This window comes from Martes martes (assembly GCF_963455335.1).
Source record: "Martes martes genome assembly, chromosome: 7".
In the NCBI taxonomy this organism is placed as follows: Eukaryota; Metazoa; Chordata; class Mammalia; order Carnivora; family Mustelidae; genus Martes; species Martes martes.
The window spans coordinates 17,887,826-17,911,461 of NC_137894.1; the positions used below are offsets into that span (position 1 = coordinate 17,887,826).

General features: G+C 42.1%; 1 protein-coding gene across 1 annotated transcript in view; it reads left to right on the forward strand.

Annotated features, from left to right (window-relative positions):
* Positions 1-20,016, forward strand: part of ASB7 (ankyrin repeat and SOCS box containing 7) — a 47,241-nt gene extending 27,225 nt beyond the window's left edge. The window contains exons 5-6 of the mRNA XM_080807665.1: positions 5,171-5,776; positions 18,774-20,016. Of these exons, the coding sequence (XP_080663791.1) occupies positions 5,171-5,776; positions 18,774-18,913 (746 nt within the window). The 3' untranslated portion in view covers positions 18,914-20,016. The remainder of the gene's footprint in view (positions 1-5,170; positions 5,777-18,773) is intronic.
* Positions 20,017-23,636: the final 3,620 nt, after the last annotated feature.

Here is a 23,636-nt window from a genome sequence, read left to right on the forward strand (position 1 = left end):
CAGTTAATAATTGGAAAATAAAATTTTAAAACAATTCATTATTATAACAACCAAACTTAAAGTATTTAGTAACGTAATGAAAGATGTGCAAGACCTATACACTGAAAAGCACAAAACATTGATGAGGGAAATTAAAGAAGACCTAAATAAATAGATATTGTTTTTTCATGTTTGGAAGAATCAATATTACCTAGAGTATTTGGGGATGGTTTCCATTTTTTGAGTCACTGGAGTTCCAGTCAAAATCCCACAGGCTTGTTTGAAGAAATTGATGAGTTAATTCTCAAATTTATTGGCTAGGGGTGCCTGGGTGGCTCAGTCGGTTAAGCATCTGCCTTTGGCTCGGGTCATGATCCCAGGGTCCTGGGATTGAGCCCCACATCGGGCTCCCTGCTCAGAGGGAAGCCTACTTCTCCCTCTCTCACTCTCCCTGCTTGTGTTCCCCCTCTCTCACTATGTCTCTCTCTGTCAAATAAATAAAAATAAAATCTTAAAAAAATACATAAAAAATATTTATTGAGCAAAACAGTTTTTTAAAAGGTTTGGGGATATGTAGTACCTGCTACTATCGCAACTTCCGTTAAAACTATAGTAATCAGGACACTCCAGTATGGGTGTATGAATATACTTTTCGGTCAATAGAACAGAACAGAGTTTGGAAAAAGACCCACGCTTTGTATAGTAAATTGGTTTTTGTCCGTGGCACAAGGATAAATCACTGGGGAAAAGGTGGTCTTTATAACAGATTGCCCTGGGCAACTAGATATCTGTATGGAATAATAAACCTTGATCTGATCTCACTTTACACAGAAGTCAGCTATCAGTAAGTCATTATCCTAAATGTAAGAGTTAAAAATACAAAACTTAGAAGAAAACACAAATTCTAGGTGACACTGTGTTGGACTAAGATTTTTTTTTTTTTTTGGTAATTTTATTTTATTTTTTTCAGTGTTCTAAGATTTGTTGTTTATGCATCACACCCAGTGTTCCATGCAATACATGCCCTCCTTAATACCCACCACCAGGCTCATCCAGCCCCCCAAGCCCCCTCCCCTCTAAAACCCTCAGTTTGTTTTTCAGAGTCCACAGTCTCTCATGGTTCGTCTCCCCCTCTAATTTCACCCAACTCCCTTCTCCTCTCCATCTCCCCATGTCCTCTGTTATTTCTTATGCTCCACAAATAAGTGAAACCATATGATAATTGACTCTCTCTGCTTGACTTATTTCACTCAGCATCATCTCTTCCAGTCCCGTCCATGTTGATACTAAGTTGGGTATTCATCCTTTCTGATGGAGGCATAATACTCCATTGTATATGTGGACCACATCTTCCTTATCCATTTGTCTGCTGAAGGACATCTTGGTTCTTTCCACAGTTTGGTGACTGTGGCCATTGCTGCTATGAACGTTGGGGTACAGATGGCCCTTCTTTTCACTACATTTCTATCTTTGGGGTAGATACCCAGTAGTGCAATTGCAGGGTTAGGGAAGCTCTGTTTTTAATTTCTTAAGGAATCTCCACACTGTTCTCCAAAGTGGCTGCACCAACATGCATTCCCACCAACAGTGTAAGAGGGTTCCCCTTTCTCCACATTCTCTCCAACACATGTTTACTATCTTGTTAATTTTGGCCATTCTAACTGGTGCAAGGTGGTATCTCAATGTGGTTTCTTAAACGGGATGCAAAAAGCACAAGCCGTAAAAGACAAATCAGTTGACTTCCTCAACATTGAAACATTTTGCTCTTCAAAAAAAGGAAAATGAAAAAGCAATCAGGATGCTAGGAGACAACATTTGCAAAACATAGCTGACAAAGACTTGTATCAGAATATATACACAATGGAATTGGAAACTCAGTAATGAGAAAAACAATTTAGTAAAAATGAGTGATTTCAACAGACGCTGACAAAAGAAAATACCTGAATAAGCCCAGTGTCACTAGTCATCAGGGTCATATAAATTAAAACCTCAGCAGCTTGCTATTTTATACTCTCTGGAACAGTAAAATTAAAATTATTGACGATGCCAGTGTTAGTGAAGATGTAGAACTGTAACTCTCATACAGCGTTGCTGAGAGAGTTGTGATATTGTACAGCCACTTAGAAAAATTGTGGCAATTTCTTGGGAGGTTAAATGTACACTTAACAGGTGGCCCGGCAGTTCTTTCCCAGGTATTTACCCAATGGAAATGAAAAATAACAGACTGGTATGTGAGTGTTCACAATAGCCTCATTCATATTAGCCTCAAACTGGAAATAATGCAGTTGTCCATCTGCTGGCAAATCCCTCAGTAAATGTATTGTCCATATTATATAATACTATTCAGCAATACAAAGGAATGAGCTTTTGATACACACACACCAACTACGTGGGTGTATTTCAGAAACGTCATGCTAAGTGAAATCAGTCAAACACAAAAGTCTACATGCTGTATGATTTCACTTATACACCATTCTAGAAGGGCAAGCCTGTGGTGGTTGCCTGGGACCCACAGTCTGTGCAAGGAATTGACTGTGAAGAGTCAGGAAGGAACTTTCTGAGATGATGGGAATATTTTGATTGTGGTGATGGCTACATGGCTGTCTACAGTTCGACAGAGTTCATCAACCTCTACACTCAAAGTGGGTGAATTTTATTGTACCTCAGTAAACTTGTACCTCAGTAGTTGGGGAAAAAGTCATATTGGTGGGAGATATTTTTTATTCATATACACTTTAAAATTTTTCAGTAGACTTAAATGGATTTCTTGAAACTACTAAAACCTATTTAAAATAAGCTTATTTTTTTAATTTTATCTCTGCACCTGTGATAAAATTTTATTTTATCTCTGCACCTGCAGGAAGGCAGAAGCGTGCTAAGGGGACAAAGTAATAAGGTGGCTGGGGCTTCGGTTAGTGCTCTGTTCAGAGAAAGCTTTTCTGATGAAGGGACAATTGAGCAGATACAGATGAAGGCAATTCAGTTCAATCAAAGAAGTGTCTTCACGTGTGCCTTGCACATCTCTTACTCAATTTTTATCTAGGCGTTTTGCAGTTCCTGTTATTAATTACAAATGAGATCTTTTCCTTATCTGTTGCATTAGCTGTAATAATCCTTAAATTAATCTCTGTTTGCATCTTCATTTGGCTTCTGTCTCCTATTAATGCCTTGACGACAGTAAGTATACAGATTTTATGCATTGTTAATTTTCTAGCTCTTCCTCCTCAGCTGTGTTTTCTGCATGCGCTGTAATGCATTTTCATGGTTTTTACTGAGACTAAGCAAATCCTTGTATTTGTTAATCTTTGTTTTTCCTAGCTCAGTATAGCACCAAAATGCAAGTAGCACCTAAAAAAAGACCTAAAATGGAAAACCAAAGATGCTGGTACAATTTCATGTAACATAATTTCAATCTTACTGTCCAATGGAGCGAGTATAGGATGCGCGTAAGACTGCTGGCACCTTTAAAGACACCCCTGGTGGATTCAAAGGTGGGAGAAATGCAAGAAGGTATTTTTCAATCTGACAGATTAAGAAAGAAGCAGCCGATTGGTCAGGTATAGATTAGAAATGGAAGTCTTGGCAAGATTCATTGTTTCATTCGAATAGAAGGGGTCTTTTAGATTTCATGCCTGTCTTAGTCTCCATATTTTAAGGGAGGTAGGTGTCCAAGACTTGAGGCCTCAGCATAAGCTGTCAAAATGAAAATATTTGTTACTCAAGTTTGTGCCTTACCAGTAGATGGCAGCAAAATGCTTTGTTTAAACATGCTTGCTTGCTTGCTTGCTTGTTTTTTTTAAGAGACACCGAGGCAGATAAAATACTCTTATTTTCTTTAAATGGTAACGACCACTGGGTAGTGTCAGTTTATACTAAATGATTTTAGAAATTGAACTGATACAGCTTTCCTAAAAGCATTAACTTTTTACAGGTTTTGCTAGCAACTACTTCTTAATGGTATTTTTTATTCTTCTCAGTAGTATTAATATTGTATATGTAGTTTTCCGCCTCATATATTTTCTAAGGGGCCCAGCTGTCATCATATAGTTGAGAACTAAGTAACGTTTTAGTAAACAACACAGGAGTGTTTTAGTCTTATAACTGTGGAGGCTTTTTGTGTGTTTGGAAAACACTCATGAATTTCTCTTGAACAAACCAGAAATTAAGGGTGACTTTTATAAGAAGAGAACATTTTAATCTTAGATGGTTAGATCCGACTAATTTATTTTCACCTAAGATTACTGGTCCCTAGGACGTGACCTACATAATAGGAGGGAGCACTTCTTGCCCCTTTTTTCCCCACTGCCCGAGAAGGCCAGTGGAATGAGAGCTACACAGAACTGACCCTTGGCTTCAAGGAAGATCGGGGCAGGTGACAAAAGTCTGTGACTCGAGTCACACAGCAGATTGTCAATTGTCGCTTCCCTTTCTTTCTTTCTCTCTCTCTCTTTCCAGAAATCAGCCCGTTTAGGAGAGCATTTTGGAACTGTTATAGAAAAAATTTCTACAGGGCTGAGGTTTCTCCCAGTTTTTCACACAACGTGCTGCTTAATTCTTAGAAATTCCAAAATTCTTATAAAACTAAGAATCTACAGAATAGTCTTTTATCTTACAAAAAATGATTTATCACGATCACTTAACATATATCTTACATGCTTTGGAATTTCTGCAAACCACAGAAGATTTTTTTTTTTTTTTTTACCTAATATACCCTAAAACAACACAGCCTGCCAGACCACAGTACATCCGTCCTTTAGAGCAGCAGATGTTGCTACACATGCTTCTCTTTAAGACCAAGAAGCACAAGAGAAAATAAAACAAAAAGTTCAAAACCGAAGAGAAACATGAAACAATACAGAAATGAGAGAGCCGAATAGCCGAAAGCAGTTGGTTAAATTAGGACAGAGAGGGGCTGTGGCAATCTGAACTCTCTCTTTTTGCCTATCTTTTAAATACTCTGTAGGTCATTTTCATTCTGTTAACCCAGGTTTGATGACTTTCTACCAAAATTTATTTTCTGTGAAAACTATGCTTCAATTAAACTGAGAAAGAAGTACTTAACGTTCATTATAATCTTCAATCATTTCACATTTTTTTCCTGGGAATGGTCTTGAATGCTTTGCGCCATGGTGTAGAGTTTATTGTTTTGTCTTCAAGTCCGCTAATGTTTTCGTTTTGGTTTTCATCCTAGCCGATCCAACAGTTAAGGACTTGATCGGAGGCTTCACTGCTCTTCACTACGCAGCCATGCACGGCCGGGCTCGGATCGCACGCCTGATGTTAGAATCTGAATACAGGAGCGACATTATTAATGCCAAAAGCAATGATGGCTGGACTCCCCTCCATGTGGCTGCTCACTATGGTAGGGACTCATTTGTCCGTCTCCTACTGGAGTTCAAGGCTGAGGTCGACCCGCTCAGCGATAAAGGCACCACCCCCCTTCAGCTTGCCATCATCCGAGAGAGGTCAAGCTGCGTGAAGATCCTCCTGGACCACAATGCCAACATCGACATCCAGAACGGTTTCCTGTTGCGATACGCGGTGATCAAAAGCAATCACTCTTACTGCCGAATGTTCCTTCAGAGAGGAGCAGACACAAACTTGGGTCGCTTAGAAGATGGACAGACTCCTTTACATTTGTCTGCCCTTAGGGATGATGTACTCTGTGCACGGATGTTATATAACTATGGAGCGGACACAAACACAAGGAACTATGAAGGACAGACCCCACTGGCTGTTTCAATAAGTATTTCTGGAAGTAGTCGACCGTGTTTGGATTTCTTACAAGAAGTCACAAGTATGTAATTTAATTATTATTCTTACTGCATTTTTAAGAAATTTTCATCTTCTTGGGGGGGGGTTTCAGATGGGTTTACAACTTACTGAGCAGATGCTTATGATTCCTATCAGCCCTGCTTACTACGAAGTTATTAATAATATGACTCATGCCTCATCCATCGGAAGTAAAAAGAAAGCTCTTTATCACAAGAGTTCATACCCGTTACTGAAAATAATAGGGGTAGACAGGCTGAGAGTGGAAATGTAGGAAGGGACAGAGAGAGGAGAAATTGTTAAATTCAAAGATCTCTGTTAGAACAAGGCAGTTCCTACTAGTCACTCACATAGTCATTCGGGCTTTCATGGACTTCCGATTGAAGAATTAGGACAGCATTGGCCTTTAGGTCCCACAGCTGTGGAAGTGTCCTAGAATTGGTGCTTTATTGTGAAGCTGTTGCTCCATGTTTTAGTGTTGCTTTTCTGGCTTCCCGTGGTGTGACCCCCCATGAGATGAACAGCGGTGTTACTGAGCGAGGGATCCGAGTAATGCAGTGTTGAGGGTGCCGGAAGTTGCTCTTAAGATTTGTCATCAATGGGAGATTTGGTGCCACTGTCCCGGGCCCACATGGCTTCCACTCCTGACCAGTTTTGGTGTGGGCACTTCTTCGGAAAGCCTGGAAATATGTGACCCACCTTGCATGGTGGTGTACATTTGCCTTGTTTTTTGGGCAGGGATATTGGTCTGTGTGTGGACATAGCCACCCTCTCTTGTCAGGCTTCCGCCACGGCTAGTCATGTATGTGTCTCAGAGCTCAACATCCAACACGACGCTCAAGTCGATCAATGAAATGTTTGATTTTGCCCTCTGCTACACTCTTTCACAAACTCCCTTTTCCTCACCTGGTTTTTCCCTTTGAGTCATTATCATGGAAGAACAAAGACACTGGGTGCAGTTGTCCTGAGGTACAAATAAGGAGTTCACTTGACCTCATAAACGATCTACTCTCCTGCTTGGAACTGAACTTGGGAGTAGAAATCTTATGAACAGGTGAAGTGTAATTTGGATTTTGTGTGTTTATGAAAAGGAAAAGATGACATTGTTACCACTTTGTGTCTGCAGACCAAAGCCCCCCAAAAAAAATAACACTCAGGATCTAACTTATGCTGTCCAGTTGGCCTACCTGTGGCAATGGAAATGGTCAGCTCTATTCAGTATGGTAGCTACGAGTTCTAGCCCCGTGTGGCTGCTTTAAACGTGTTACATGTTTAATGCCACTGAGGAACTGAATTCTTTTTGTTTTAAATTTATTTATTTATTTGAGAGAGAGAGTGAGAGAGAGCATGAGAGGGGAGAAGATCAGAGGGAGAAGCAGACTCCCCGCGGATCTGGGAGCCCGATTCGGGACTCGATCACGGGACTCCAGGATCATGACCTGAGCCGAAGGCAGTAGCTTAACCAACTGAGCCACCCAGGAGCGCAAAGAACTGAATTCCTAATTTAACTGTATTAATTGGAATTTAGATGGTTGCAAGTGCCCAGTGGCCCCCATGTTCTACAGCGTAGATCTATCTGCCTTGTGAGCAGTGTTTGGGGCCAACTGGTAGGTGATCCCTTGAAAGTTTCTGAGGCACATAACAGACTGAGAGATGGGAGATGTCGTGTGTGGTGTTTCCTCGCCAGCTTACTCTGACTCTTCAGATCCAGGCCGCATCTAACGAAAAGTTTGCCGTGACATTCCAAGTGCTGGTTCTCTCAGCAGATTTTCTAGCAGCCTTCATCCATAGACTGGGAGGGGTGTTGGTGTTGTGAGAGAGACTATCACTCTTGAACTTGAGGTTAGGATTCTGTTGCGGAAAAAGCCTGTGAAGCGTCTCTTATTCTTTCTGCATTCTGAATATCTTTTTGTTGTTACTATTGTCTTTGTTCCAGCCTCTCACTAGAGACTCCTGGTTAAGTTAATGGGACTGCCCCTCTTGTTAAGTATTTTGCTCATCAGTTAAGGATGTCAACTAGAGCTGGGCTGCCCAAGCTCAGGCCCCAGCTCCACCACCTGTCACCTGTGACCTTGGGCAGCTTACCCAACTGCTCTGTGCCCCAGTGTCCTCATGGAAGCATTAGGGTAATGATAGCTATCCTGTAGGCTTGTTGTGTAGATTCAATGAGTTAATGTTTATAATGTGCTTAAAACGGCACCTGGCACATTTTAAGTGCTACATGTGTTTTTTAAAATAAAATAATTAAATGAGAGCGGATGAACAGCAGGGCCCAGCTTGCTACCAGTCGAGTGAACCCTGTAGGTTCTCAGTCTCCGCCAGCCTCCTGTTTTCCAGCTGGTAGACCGTTGTTCCCCTTATCCTCTCCCTGTGCCATAATGCAAACGCCCCTACTCACCGTATGGACGAGGGAGTTACTGAGAACGGAAAATCTATGAAGAGAGAAATTCCACGAGAAAACCGAACCTTGGGCATCGACGAACCAGAACTTTTAAACTTACTGGGGATACAAAAGGGATTGTAATGACCTGCATGCCTGGAATTTTGTCCAGAGACAAGGAGTGAAGAACTTCGGTTTAGGGGGAAAGCCCGCTTCTGAATTCTCAGGCACAAATTATGCCTGTGGCAGGGACGGACCTCCCCCAGCCAGCCCCCTCTGCAGGAGAAGGCCGTGGCCTGAGAAGCTTTGCTGATTGCACTTCTTGTGTCCAAACGTCTGGAGATCAGAGGAGGTAGAGAACACAGTCCGGGCAGAGTAGAGAGGGCGCTGAACGAGATGGCTCCCTGCTGGAGAGTGCCACTGGGAAGGAGGCCGCGTCCGTGTCGGATTGGCCGGCCTGTTTCCAGAAACCGGTGACGTGTTGTGCTGCCTGCCTCAGAAATCCTTCAGTTGTAAGGCTTATCACCCTTTTTCTGCACGAGACGGAAACGTTCAGAAGGCAAAGTGGGATCCAAGATTTGTGCAAGCAGCCGGGTCAAAAGCTGTTGGAGGGGTTGGCGTGTCACCCGCTCCTTCCTTTGCCAGGGCCCTGCGCGTCTGTACTCACTGGGAATCTACCTCTGACGGGCTGCTCTTTCATCAAGGTATTAGAGACACAAGATTTTACTGTTACTGTCTACTGTCTTCGTCAGTTTTAACAGAGCAATCATCGGTTAAATTGCCCGTCTGATAATCCCGGCATCTGTGTCATGGCTGAGTCTGCTTCGATGCTTGCTCTGTCTCTTCCAATGTGGTTTTTTTCTTGCCGTTTAGCATGTCTTATAATTTTTTATGGAAGCCAAACAGGATGGATCAGGTCATAGGAACGGAGGCAAATAGGCCTTTAAATGTCAGGCCCTGTGTGAACCTGGCCGGGAGCTGGGCCGCGTGCCATGTCTGCTGGAGCTGTTAAGAGCCGGGAGCGTCAGACCCTCCTCTGTCCTCGGTTTTGTCTCCCCGTCTTGACTCTGGGCTTCTCTCGGTACTCCTCCTCCGAAGTGTCTGCATCTCGCGGCTCTTTCAGCTCAAGACCACAGTTGTCCCACTGGAGCCCCGTTACTGTCACCTAAGGGGGTGGGGGAGGCCAGCAGTCTGGCGTCTTCAGATCAAGTCTGTCTTTCCGGGGCCTGTGTCCTTGGGCTGCATCCTTCGGAAGTTTCGTCCTTTGCCCGCTTCTCCACCCTCCCCATGTGGCCTCCCCCCTCACACAGCTCGGTGACCCAGGAAGACTCTGGGCGCCCGAGTCAGAGAACCGTTCTTTCTCCAGGGGGCAGAACTCTGGTAAAGTCTTCACCTTCGAGAACAGGCCTTTGTTATGGAAAAGGTTCTGGGTGTAGGTCACATGGTTGTTCTCAACCCTCCTCCCTTGCCAGAACCACGAGCGGGGTTTTTATTAGCTATTCACCGTGGCAGCCTGGTGGGGTTCCTGAAAGTAAAACAGAATGTGGGGGGGGGAGCAGGGGGTCAGGGGGCTCCCTGAGACGGTGACGCGCACTGTCAGGCCAGTCCACGCACAGCCTCCGGTTAAGTCGTCACAATTAACCGTGCAAGTGCTCCTACCAGTTTATGGCACCTGCAGCTTCTGGTGCAGGTACACAGCCGTCTGCCAAGACTCTCTGGATCTTTCTCTCCCCTGACGTTGCGGTGGTTTGCACTGTGACGTCTGTTCACTGGTGGGTGAGTCCAAGAGAGGTCATTGATTTTGTGTTTATTCAGCTTTTTGTTCTTACAAGAGCAGGAGTGATGACTTTCCAAGCTCCTTACATGTTCACGAGCTAAAACTGGAAGCCTGTTCATGAGTTTTATTGTTTTTACATGAAAAGTGAAACAAAGCCTATCCGTGGTCATTTGGGCTGAGTGGTGTTCCACCCCCCGCCCCGGAATTCAGGGGCACATCTGTCCCATACACGATCCTGAAGACCTCTCAGCTCTGCCTCCGTGTCAGAGGCGGAGAGAGCAGCTAGTGGGCTCTTGACCCCATGTCTGACTTGCCTAAAAACCTTGGGCAGGACAAGCCACTCAGCCTCCCGGCTCCCCCACTGCTCATTTCCCCCCTCTGAAACGTGGGGGAATGAGACCACAGTCCCTAGGGGCTCCCCCCACTTTTTAAAATTCTTGCCAGTAACCACTTAAAAGGGATGATTTCCTGCAGCTTGTGATTTTATTTTACAATTTATGTAGAACAGTGGTTTTCACAGTGCGGCCTCTTACAGGGTCCTCAAGACCATCTGAGGGGCCCGTGCTGTCAGAATGGTCTTCGTAGCAGCGCTGAGGTGTGACTCGCCTCTTTCACTGCACTGTCATTTGACTTACGGTGTAGGAGCAATGGTGGCTCAAACTTCCGGCTCCTCAGTATTAATCGAGGCAGTGGCCCCAAAGGGTGCCCCTCGTCCTTGAGTCCTTCAGCACCAGGCAGTCCCACCAAAGAAGATTCCAGTTCCTTTTAGAGAAGTCTTTGAGAGAGCAGCAAAAGTAATCCCATTAAATCTCATCCCTCTGAGTACGTGCCTTTTTAATATTCTGTGGATGGAAATTGAAAGTATTCTTACTGTGTACCAAAGTGCTGGGACTGAGTTGACAAAAAGCACTTCTTTGATTTGTTTGAGCAGAGCCAGCAGCTTTTTTTGTGGAACACCCATTTTTACCTGGAAGATTGACAGACAGCCAAACGATAGCTGTTTAGTCTTGGATATCTGGCAGACTTTGTTGTCACGTTAAGGAAAACAGTTGACAGTGTTTGTGACGAGTCCTAAGCCTTGAGCTTTCAAGTGAAAATTGGAATTTTGAAAAGCTTGTATTCGCTACTGTGATATTGATGGGTTCCCAATATGCAAACTATTTTGAGATGAGCTGCGATACTAACAAAAGTGATTTTTTGATACTATCATAATGAAATCGGTCAGCATTTGGTAGATCTCCATAACCTAGCAAGCCAGTGTTTTCCAAAGGACTAATGCATAATTTGAGAAAAACATGCAGGGGGAAATATCCATTCAAAGGGAAAAGTAGACCAATGGATTTGAATGTGAAAGAGCACAAGAGGTTCATTGATTTGGTTTCAGATTTCATATCACAACTAACCTTTAAAAAAATACCACTTGTCGAGTTTTGGTGAAGTATCAGAGAAGATGATAATCATCTAAAAAGGCTATGAAAATATTCCTTCCCTTTCCAACTATGTGAAGGAGCCTGGATTTTCTTGAAGTACTTTAATCACAGCATATTCGAACAGAATGCAGGAGCAGATCTGTGAATCCAGCTGTCTTGTAGGAAGCCAGACCTTAAGAGACAATCTGCAAACATGTAGAACAGTGCTACTCTTCTTATGAAACTGTTTTTGTTTTAGAAAGCATCCTCTTTTTATTTTTTTTAAGATTTTATTTTTTTTAGTAGTCTCTACACCCAACATGGGGCTTGAACTCACAACCCCAAGATTAAGAGTCGCATTCTCTACTGACTAAGCCAGCCAGACACCCCGTATTACTGTTATTTTTAAATGAATCAATGAATATGTTTTAAATTTCCCAACCTTAATCTCTAAGTATGGCAAATACAGATTGAGAAAACGCATATAAACAAAAATTCTTTGAGGTCCTCCAATTTTGAGAGTGCAAAGAGGTCATAAAACTAAAAAATGGAGACCCTAATGACCTACAACTTCTACATGCACATTTTTTTTTAGGACATCTTGTTAGCCTAGTGTTTTCAAATTTGGTGAATTTCTAGTATATTTCTGTTTGCAGTGGCTACAGTCTGGATACAATGAAATGCTTTATATTACTACTCCCCTATGCCAACATATTTACAACTTAGGATCTATAGAGATCAGTGATTCCTGAAGTGTGTGTCTATAAAATTGTGGTTCTATGAGATCCTCTGAAGGTAAACAGATTCATTATTCAAATTAATTTGGAAGACTGCTACCCTGAATTCTAGATCCCAGTTTCAGAGAAGAGCATATCCAAGGTGCCAAGAAGTCCTTGAGTAAGTTAACTGTTAATTTTTGTTCACTAAACAGTTGGCTTTCACAGGCATCTTTTATTCCTGTGGCAAGCTCTGGTCTACATTATTCTTAAGGCAGAGAATATGCAATTTGGGTTCGTGTTTACTATCCAAAAGGAGGCCAAGTTGCGATCTGTGTTTCTCGTAGATGCTGCTTACAGACTTGAAGCAACCAGTCAGTTTGCGTCAGGGGTGTATAAAAGGTCGGACTGGGTTGTATTTCAATTTGTATAGCCTAAGAAATTAAATGGCCCCTATTTCTAAGAAAAAAACACTAGGTAGATGGGAATTGAATTGGGTAAACTGTTTGGGGGAGACTTAATCTGTCAAGTATTTAAGCTTGTTGCTTTCTAGAACAGCATGGCAGGTGTTTAAAAATACTGTTTTATAAACACTGCAGTAACCTGAAATGTGTTTTTATTTAAAAATAGTCAAACACACTGTTTTGGCAGCAGGAGTTAAACTTTAAAAAAATTTTTCAAACTCTTAAAAAGTAAGAATACGAGTCACGACTTTTTTTTTTTTCCTCCCAATTTTAAGAAGGTAAAATTTAGCCTGTGGCTTTCTCCATTAAATCTAGTGCAATGACAAGCATGTGAGCAGATGATAACATAAAACAACACCTCTGCCGCAGGTGCCCTTATTTCTGTATTTCTTTCAAATGCTCTTTAATCACTTTTTTGATTTATTGTTGTTGTTGTTGTTTTGTTTTGGTAGAATTATATCAAAACAGTGTTACCAAGTGTAACTCTTTGGAGAAGTAATTTGTGTAACACGTTTTACCTGTGGTGATTTTTGATTGATTTTTTTTTCTAATAAATTAGGGATTTGCCAGACATCTGCATTATAGTCTTGTTAGGCCTTTGGGTCCCAATTACTAAAATCACTTTTAGAAATAAATAAATAGTACATAGTTCTAAGTCACATTAGACAACACTTTAAGGTCCTTTGATCTAGAAAGCATTGCCTTATTGTGTGCTTTTTTCATATTTATATTGCTTTCTGTTTTCAATATAGGCTTCTAGAGATTTGTTATTTGTTAGGAAGCAATATATATGGTTTTGTTTAGTTTTAGTGCAAATGAAGGATATAGGTCAAAGCTCATTAGCCTGTGGAAAAAAATGGAAGCAATGGACAGATCTCATCAAGGCTGATACTGTATATATTTGGATTCTAGCTAAGAGTTAAGGTATTTTACAATATGACTATTTTTACGTTAGGGTGAGCTACAAACTGCCATTGTCCTATAAAGATTTGTTGAACACATTTCATCCTGAGTCTCTGAAGGAAGTTCAGGGACAAGAGCAAAGGAATAAAACGTGTTTATGGTAGGATTTTTAAGTTGGGAAGCCGAAATGAAACAAAGAGGTATTGGGAGACCATTCCAGATGCTGACCTACGATGGGGAGGTGGCTGAAAGGAACAATTCAGATTGTAGACAGCAAAGGAGGCTAAATCTTTCGTTGCGTTTCTTTACATCTTCCCCTCTACTTCCAGTCTCTTTCCCCTCTTCCCCAAAGAAGACCCAGAACGTTGTTTTGCTTTCATTTTCTTTCCTCTGGCTCTACAAAAACGTTTTGCCTCTCTGTCGACCTTTACAAACATTTTTCCCAAATAAATAGGTTTAGCCTATCATAAATGTGGTGATGGTGGTATCCAAAGGAGGTGGTTTAGGATATTTAATTTTCTAAATTATGCCACTGCCCTGGTTTTGTAATTTATCCTAGACCAGACCCTTCAAAAGCTGATTTCCTATTTTACACCAGCCCAATTATTACTAATGATGGGCTGCTTTACCAAGTGGAGAGGCTAATAGCCCTTTGAACTGTTATGCAATCCCATTGTAGTTTGTTAGTGTGAACACCATGTAGTGTTCCTGCATCCCCCAGAGTGTTTATGATTCCTGAAATTATACTCTTGTGTGAGATATCCCCCCCGGTCTCTCCTGTTACAATCCTTTGGACAAGGTGGTTGTTATTTAACAGGGTAGGAGTAATTTTCTGCGACACCTAGTAAACCTTGTGCACGTGTGTGTTGAGTGCTTTTGGTTTCATTCTCTTTATTCTCTTTCTCTGCCTTTTTTTCTTCTGCCACCTCCTCTCCCCTCACCCTTTCAATCCATGGCATAGTTTATTTTGGGGGTACCTGCGTGATGCATTGACTAGAAAGTAAGTACTTCTTTTTCAGTCATAATTTTCTGTTCCTAAGATGACATTCCTGAAAATAAAAATAACCCCTCAGTCAGTCTTAGAAATAGCAGTGATGGCAATGACTAGTCCTTATCACTCCTTCCTGTTGAAGCCTGCTGTCTGGCCCCCGTTCCTACATGGCAGGATAAGTCCACGTCTCTGTCCGTGGCACCGTAGCCTAAAGACATCCCTCACTTCATCACCGCACAGGTTTTTGTCGAGTTAAGGTTCTTCCATCTCTGCTTGCCCCAAATCATGCAGTGATTTCCACAGTGTCATTCCCATCGGTTTGCCCTGGACCATTGCCCCGTAAGATTACCAGCAGCTCCTTTACTGTTAAACTGCCACCTGGTTGTCTTCCTCTCTTAACACCAGGAAGGTGGAGACCCCAACTTCCAAGAAGCGCCCTCTGCTTTTCTGGGAAGGAGAAGCAAATGTTATCCTTACAAGTATTAAAAAACCACTATTTTAACATTCATTCGCCAAAGACTTACATATAGTCCTACGTGTCTGGGACGATACCATAAACCCTTGAGCAAAATTAACTTTTTTGATGCTTGTAAAACCTGCGATGGAGGTGGTGGTGTCCTTGGTTCGTACGTGCCTTGGTTCGTACATGAGGAATCTGAGGCAGGAGGCCAAGGTGCTTGCCCAAGACCACACGGATTGTAAATGGTGGGGCCAGGAATCCAACCCGGGCCGTCTTGCTCCAGACTTGATGCTTCTAACCACTAAGATCCCATTAAAGGTCATTTTGCAGACCGGGATTATACATGGTCAAGAACTCTTTGAAAGCTCAGATTCTCCCCAAATAGTAAAAGATTGCCACAACATAGTGCTTGAGGAGAAAAATCAGTAGCAAATTGAGTAAAACTCTGATGTTTAGACATAGAAGGTTCATCTCTCCCTGGGAAAGGCCCCTGTGGAAGTCCCTTCTGAGCACAATAGGATTTCTGTAGCTACATCCCTTGGATTCCAGGCGCGAGCTTGTCTTTGCCATCTTGCATTTTATCACAGACAGTGAGGACAGCCAGTGGTCCCTGTAATAGTCGGCCTACAAAGTCTTTTTAACTAGACCATGAGGGTATTTTTACTACTTTTCTGTGTTACAGCAGGGGACGGTGTTGCCAAACTTTCTGCCACTAATAAAAGCCCCTCTCCCCTCTCCTGCAGCTTCTAGTAACTTTTTTCTCAGCTTCTAGTAACATTTTAGAACTTTCTTTTAAGCCATGACTAACAGACTCCTCAGAGCTCTTCCCCACCAGCTGGTCCTAGTGAAAAAGCCACATATTTTAGATTTTTTTTTCTTCTTTTTAATGGCAACACCCTACTTCGGGGTCACAGAATCGGTTATCTAATGCTGGAAATTTTAGTGGCTTAACACCATAATAGTGGATTATTTTGCTTCTCTGTTCCACATGGTGTCATCTGGAGTTTCTCCACTGGGGTCTCTCCATGTTCAAGATGGCGCACTCCGATGGCTGGCAGTGGGGTGCTGGCAGTTGGGAGGTCAGCCAGGACTGCTGGGCAGGGATCTCGCTTCCTTCTTCTAGACTGCTCAGACTTCTTCATGGCCTGCTGGTGGCTGTGTTTGCAGGGTTAATGTCCCAAGAGGCAGGGGAAAGCGTGTCCCCTTCTATGACTTAGTTGTCACAGTCACATAGCATGAGGCGTAGGTGATGTTGTGGTTCTTTTTGGAGAGCACAGCTTGGCGCAAAGTAGGATTTTCAGAAGATCCCCCTTATGTAACCCTTTGCCTCAGTCCTTTTTTTTTCCCCTTAGCTAAGCAAATTCCAATCATACAGGTTTTCTACTCTGTTGGATGATATGTTTCCATTTAAGCGTGCGTATATTCTTCTACATGTCAACTTTATCCTCACCTGTTTGTAGCCTGAATACATTGTGCTTGTTCTTTTCATTAATATTACATTTGAAAAGAACCTGCCATCTATCAGGAAAATCAGATTCTTTCCTCCAAAAAAAAAAGAAGGTTCCTATCAAACTCACATTCTAGTTTGCATTTGCAGATCAAATACGGTAAGCACTTACCAAAAAATAACAATGATAATTTATTCCCTTCCTAATGGCAGCTCGTGAAGGGTGGTGAAAAATAATTCAAAGCAGGTTAGAAAATGATTTGCTGTTGACATGGGCGGATTTTGCAATGAGTTGACTGGTTTGTCCCTTATGGACGAGCCTGTTAAATATTCATTCATTCAACTAGTTTTTACCAGAGTGTGGTATCAGGCGTTGGGCTCCATTGGCAGCCAGAAGTGGTCTTGCTCTCACGGAACATGTCAGATGGTGAAGAAGGTGGGCATTAGTAGAGAATCACCAAAAAAAAAATGTAAAATCACAACCTTATTAAGAGCTGTAGCAGAAGAGAGCTCCGGAGTATCTGATGGGGAACCTGATTTGTCACCCCTAAAGGAGTGTTTTTGAGCAGAGATCTGGAAAATGGAGAAGACATAGCTTGGCCACAGGCACGAGCCTCAGACCGACCCACGTGCAGGTATCCGTAGGTACACGTGCCCTAGGTTTACAGGCGTTTCTAGGAAAGCAATAGCTTCTGCAGTTCTGTTCAGAGAAGACCGTGAGTTAAGTAACTCCTGGAAAGCACATGTTCACACAGGCCCTGACAGAGATGTCTAAGGAGCCTTTTTTTAATTTGTGAAGAATTACTTAACTTTGAATAATGGCGGTCACTATAAACAAAGACAGCTTAAGTAAGGGGTAAAGTACTAATTATAGCAGTGGTTCTCCATGAATGACTTGGGGACTCCTGGGGCTCCACAAGACCCTTTCCCCTACCTGAGGTCAAAACAATTTTCATAATACTGAGACATGATCTGCCTTTTTCACATGCCTTCTTTCATGAGTGTAAGTGGACTTGTCTAGAGACGAGATGATTTTATCACAGCAGATTGAATATAGAAGCATGTAGGAGAACTCAGCTGTCCTCTCTTAAGCCAGCCCTTTAAGAACTTTGTAAAAATGTGAAAGAATGTCATTCTTCTACTGTTTTTCAAAAGGTTTTTTTTGTACCAGTGTTGTCTATGGCCAAATGTAATGGGTTTATTCTTTTTTTTTTAATTGGATATTTCTAAAATTTGCTTTAACTTCTAATATGGTCATTACTGATCGATATAAGCCCACATAAATGGAAGTTCTTTCAGGTCCTTGATATATTTAAAAAATGCAAAGAGGTTTTGAGACCAAGAAGTTTGAGATTCGCTGAGGTATGGCTTTCTACTTGACTTTGAGCATGTTACTTAATCTCTCTGAGACGCAAGGAGTCTATAAGATGGGGATGATGATCAAAGTGCTTCCCGCATAAAAGGATGAAACGAGTTAGTGTATGTCGAAAGTTTATAAGGATACATGGCACAGAATAAGCCTCCAACGTGTTAGCTTTTGCTGTTTGTTACCATTTAACATGAAGGCAAAATTTATGTGACCCCACATACAGCTGAGGCACGGTTGCTTAGAATTCTTGCTCAGGTTTCTGCTCATCTAAATCGTTTTGATAAAATACAATATTCAGAAGTGAACGGAATTGAATTTTGTAACTTTTGAGTTGAGCTATAGCAGTGGTTTTTATTGGCACATGGTGAGGGTGTGAGGTTTGAAGACACGTGGATTCAGAATAGCTGGGGGTGTCTTTTCCACCTGGCTCCCTGCCCCCTCTGCCCTCGCGCCTGCCCCTGTCTATGCCCTTGTGCCCAGCCAGGGGTCTTCTATGTCCAGAATCACGGCGAACAGGGGGGCGAATGTTGCTTGGGAAAGCTCCCTGGAGATCGTGCTTGTGTCTAGGCTCCAGTGCCCTTGATGGTGAGCTGAAAGGAGGGGCCACATTAGACAGCATCTCATTCGGTTCCCCCCCTTTTTAGGTGGAGAAACTTTGGCTCAGAGGGGATGATTTGCCCCCCCTCCCCGGGTTCACTGAGCACAATTGAGGCATTCCAGGATGAAAACCGGCATTCTGATTTGTAATGAAAAGAATACCAGCCTTAGACGCAGAAAAACTGGTTTTAGTCTCTGTCCAAAAAGCTCTAATTGGTCATCTGACATTGAGCAGTTGCTCAAATCCCTGATCCCTTGAGTCCTTAATTGTAACACAGAGGTGAAAATATCCGTCCTCCCAGGATTGTGAAAAGCATCAGATGAGACCTCACAGGAAGGCCCCCAGGGCACATCCTCTGAGTAAGAACCCATCTGGTCCTTTGCACTGGTCCTGGTGAAGGCTGTAGAGAGACATGTCCTGGTGAAACAAATAGTTCTTTTCAGAACTGAAAAAACCTTACATATTGTACGTGTAGCTTTGTAACAGTTTCTTTTTTCTGTCTTTTTAGGACAGCCCAGAAACTTGCAGGACCTGTGCCGAATTAAAATTCGACAATGTATAGGCCTTCAAAACCTAAAGCTACTTGATGAACTACCAATTGCCAAGGTCATGAAAGACTACTTAAAACACAAATTTGATGATATCTGATGTACACAGAACTGTGAGCAAGATTAGGAGTTATATTCCAGATACTTAAAAGGCTTTTTGCCTTGCACAAAGTATATCCTATGCAATTTCTGATTTGCTGTGAAGTCAGAAAGCAGGTATACACTTTTAGGTATTTTGTTTGTTCGTTTGTTTGGTTTTCATGGTCAGGGGAGGGATTTTTTTATATATATGAACACACACACAGACACACACACACATACAGCACATGCTTGAAGGTCTTAATTTGGTTTCTTGGTCCAAGTTTAAGAGGTCCAAGCTTTCTATACGATACTGCATTTACGAAAATCGTTTTTCCGAAACGACACACATAGCATTGGAGTGGAGAATTTCCCCTTTTCACACGTATGGTTTCATGGGCATGCACGACGTTATCAACCAGCGGAGTGCTTGTTAACCGGTTGGAGGCATAGTTTCACCCAGGGGGGTCCTGGGTCCTACTGGAAAATGCCCCAAGAAATTTTTAAAGTAACTCTGTCACCTCATTCATTTTTAATGAGTACAAATTGGCCGTTGCAGACTGTTCCTTTTCCTAATTAACGTAGCTCTCGGATGACATCAATCCAGTACCTCTGCTTTCTTGTTGGTGTGCTCTTGTTTTTAACTTATTTTTTTAACAACTGTAGTACACTACCTGCCCAGAGACACTGGATCTCAACTTCCGTCTCTCGTTGAATCGTGCTTTTAAAACAATTGATGGGCACAAAAATAACTTTATAAAGCCAGTGTATTCAGTTTTTAAAACAGTGCCTCCCGTGCAATACTCTTCCTGGTGTATTTTATCCATTATTTCACTCGCTGTTTCTCATTCCACAGCCGGCTTTGACAGGCCCATGAGAGCAGGAACCGCCACTTCAGTTTCAATTGTAGGACCGTAGGGTATCAGTTGCCATTTCCATTGTAAGCGTTGTCTTTTACTTCACTTTAAGCAGAAAATTTCCTAGCCTGGTGGTAGAGTCTTCCCTAAAAATAGCCCAAAATATTGTTTAAGCCATTAGGCTTTACCGGTTAAATAACTTAGGGGTGGTTTCATGGTGTTGTTGTTTTTTTTTTTTTCCCCCTTTCTTTAATTTTTCCCAGTTTTTAAAAAAAAAAAATTTCTAAAGGGTACAGTTTCTAATGGGTGCACATCTATAAGTCTGGTTAATTCCTAATATGCTAATTCAACATTTCCTGTCTATTTTTTAAGTTTATGCACAGTGAAGCTCTTCGGGAGAGTTCTTTTCTTTTCTGGGTTGATTGGGCATATGTTTGCAGTGTAAACACAGTTATGATAAAGTGTCAGTAACAGTGGGAAAGGTTCCAGAGACGTGAGGGATCTACGCTGATGCCCTGGGAAATGTGTTCTGTGCTTGATCTGTCATCATACTAGTTTCAGAAGAACCTTTCCAGGTATCCCAGTATTGTTCTCCGTGCTTTGGGCAATTTCAAAATATTTACACACTAGTAATAAATTTGTTATCAGACGCTTACAAGATGAAGGGCTTCTCTTGTCTGAATTTCTAGTTTTGAGTCATAAAGTCTAAAACTACTTCACCAGGAAAAGCATCACTGAGCAGAATGGAGCATCTGCCCGGGCTTTACCTTTCTTTAGGGAGCCTCTCTCAAGCACAGAGTCTGTTCCCTGGGATGCCGAGTGGCTTTGACATTGGTGTATGTGATTTGCTGTGCCTAGGTAGGGAGCACAGGTTCCTAAAGAACGGGCAGCTTCGGACAAAGAAGGATTCGGGGGGATCGCTGATGGGGTACATAGACTCTCTTGCAGGGAGCAAGTCAGAGTACAGCCAGTTTGGTAAACCATTCCAAAACCCACGGGAGCCTGACAGATAGAATTGGGTGGTCTCCCATCTCCAGAATGTCCTCTTCCGAGAGAGGGTCCCCCCTGCAGCTGAGCTCATCCTTTCCACCAGTGCCCAAGTCAGATCTGAGACATATTCGCAGTGTCAGAAACAGCATGGCCAGAAATGAATTGAGTGTTCCTCCCTTCTCTGACGCCAGGCCCAGGGAGACAAGGAGCTGGGAGGGCGGGCACCCGGGACCCTGCGCTCTGAGCAGTGATAGGAGCATTACCTTCGCACGGGGCTTGTTTCCTCAAACGTGTGTATTCATTTATTCAGGTAGATGAAAATGACCTTCTCTCCCCCAGCCATTCAGAGGTTTCCATACTAAGATAGCCACTGAGTTTGAGTCAGGGAATTCCAAGTAGAAAAGATCAGATAAAGGTAAATTCTTTGTTCTGCATTGCTGCTGTGACTTCAGGAAAAAAAAAAATTATGAGAGCTCTTCCTTGGAATTGAAATTTCTATTTAATGAGAAAGTGTATAATTCCATTATTTATTGTTGGAGGTTTGATTTACCTGGAAACTTAAAAAGAATGTTTTATTTTTGTTAGTAAAATCCCAATCACATATCCTGTTTAACCATAACTAAAATTTTAGTCTCGAAGGTGGTAACCAGCAGAACATAGGGATGAATGTGCAGGTCTGCATTTGAATTTAATTGGCAGAGACACATCGGGTGGTCACGTAATGAGTAGGGAGAACAAATTATTTTCAGAAAACTGACTGATTGGCTTTTCCAGAATCTTCACTGAAATGTTCCGAATATTATCAGATTTGTCGCTGACCCTTCCATGTTCCTTTTGAAATTTATCATTTAAGCCTATTCCTAAACCTTTATAAAAATATATTTGGCAAGTACACCAAAGAAACCAACTCATAAAAGATTATGATCATTAATGAACTGCAAACCTCATCTTTTGAAAACAGAAGTTTTTTTTCGTGTGTGTAAATATTTGTGTTTATAAATGTACAGCAGAGTTAAGAGTGTTTTTTAGATTATTTAATGCCCATATTTCTAAACTATTTACTACAAAATAATCCACGCTTGTTAGTTTGGAGGACTTGACTGTTTTGTTTTTTTAATTCATTATCCGTCATGCTTGGAACAGCATTTCCGCTAGAGAATTCAGTGTTCTGGCAGTAGCAAGAGTACACATCTGGAGCATGAGGAATCTAGAGTGATTTGTCAGATGCGTACCCTCAGAGACAAGAACGTATAGTTTCATTACCAGAGTGGACCAGACGCAAACGGAGATTCTAACTTTTCCCGCAGAGTTGCTCATTAGCCCAGAATGTGATTGGGATGAGGCCCTTTGCCCACAAATTTAGCTTTCATGTAACTCCTAGTGTGTTATATCATAATGTATTTTGTTCTTCCTTTGTAATGTAAGTTTTGCTTTGGGTCAATTTGAATTAAAAAAAAAAAACTTAAATCTGGTTAAAAAAAAAACCGTATCGGAATCGTGTTTTATTTCTAGTCTGCCTTAGCTCTTTAATACTTCAGGCTGTTCGGTGAAAAGAAGCAAAGAGCTCTCTTTTCCTTCATCGGCGTTTTAGATCCTCGGGAACAGTGTTGAGAGCAGGAGAGAAAAAACAGCACCATCGTAGATCAAAGGAGACAGTTCTCGCCCCCTCCCCGGATTGCAGTTTCCGCTGCGTTCCGCATGGACCCACAATAGAAGCCCGTGGCATCCTCCAGCGGGGCTGAGTGAGCCTCAGCTGAGCCTTTTGGGGCCGATGGCCACTCTGCCTCATGCCTGCCACACTTCGACTGAGCACAGTTAGGATCACAGCGTTCCTAAGCACAGAACAGGAGAACGATGAATCAGAGGTGGTTTATTAGCCTGCAGGAGATAGAAGCAAGACAACTCGGATTCCACGCTCCCTTTATGTAGTCTCAACACACTTGGGTCAGGAGAGACTTCACGCGACCACGAGTGACGGTGTTCTAAGGAAAAGGGAGGCCAGACGACGGAGGTGGAGCACCTCAGGCAGAAAAGTCAGTATTTTGCAGTTCAGCTTTGTTGCGGACTCGTCCAGGGTTTGGCACAATCGAAGGCCAGGAATGGGACATTTGAAACGATTCTTAACGATCAGCAGGGGAGTTCAGATGTGAAAAATAGCTGTGTTGCTTGGAAATCTTGAGGTCATTCCTTTTCCAATATGATGTAAGTAGCGTATTGTTTTTTCAGCTGACAGTTTACAAAAATGGCTTTCTAGCTATAGATAAAACAGATTATCTCCTTGATAAAAAATTATATATATATGTACACACATGTGTGTGTATATACGTGTACATATACATATATAAACACATATATAAAAATATATATATAATACATATATATTGTATATATGATATATATTATATATATATAAGTATATTTCCACATCCTCTGTAGCTGGGTTTCAGGGAAGAAAAAAAATGGATTTGTATCATCCGCCTGGATTTATGTCACATCATGTAACTGTGTTCACTTAACCTCTTGCAAATTTTGATGTTAAAATTTATATGAGCTTCAGTACCAATAAAAAGATTCTAAATGTCCACTGCCAGATACTGGCCTGCAGGCCCGAGTTGCTGCAGACTCCTAAGCTAGAGAAGTCATTTTTGTCTTTACGCTGTTGTGAGTTGTTTTGTCATTACTGGTGAGGTGTCCCGAGTTTTCAAGAACCCAAGCGGAGCATCAAGCTGGATCTCGTGACTTTTCTTGTATGCTGCTTGTGAGCAGGGGTCAAACTTCTGTGCTCTATTTCTCAAAGATCATGATGCGTTTTATAGTTATCTCTTTAATGTTCCAGAAGAACGCTGTGATGCCTGAGCGACAGTTAACGTTCTGAATCCCACTGAAAAAGACTGAGGT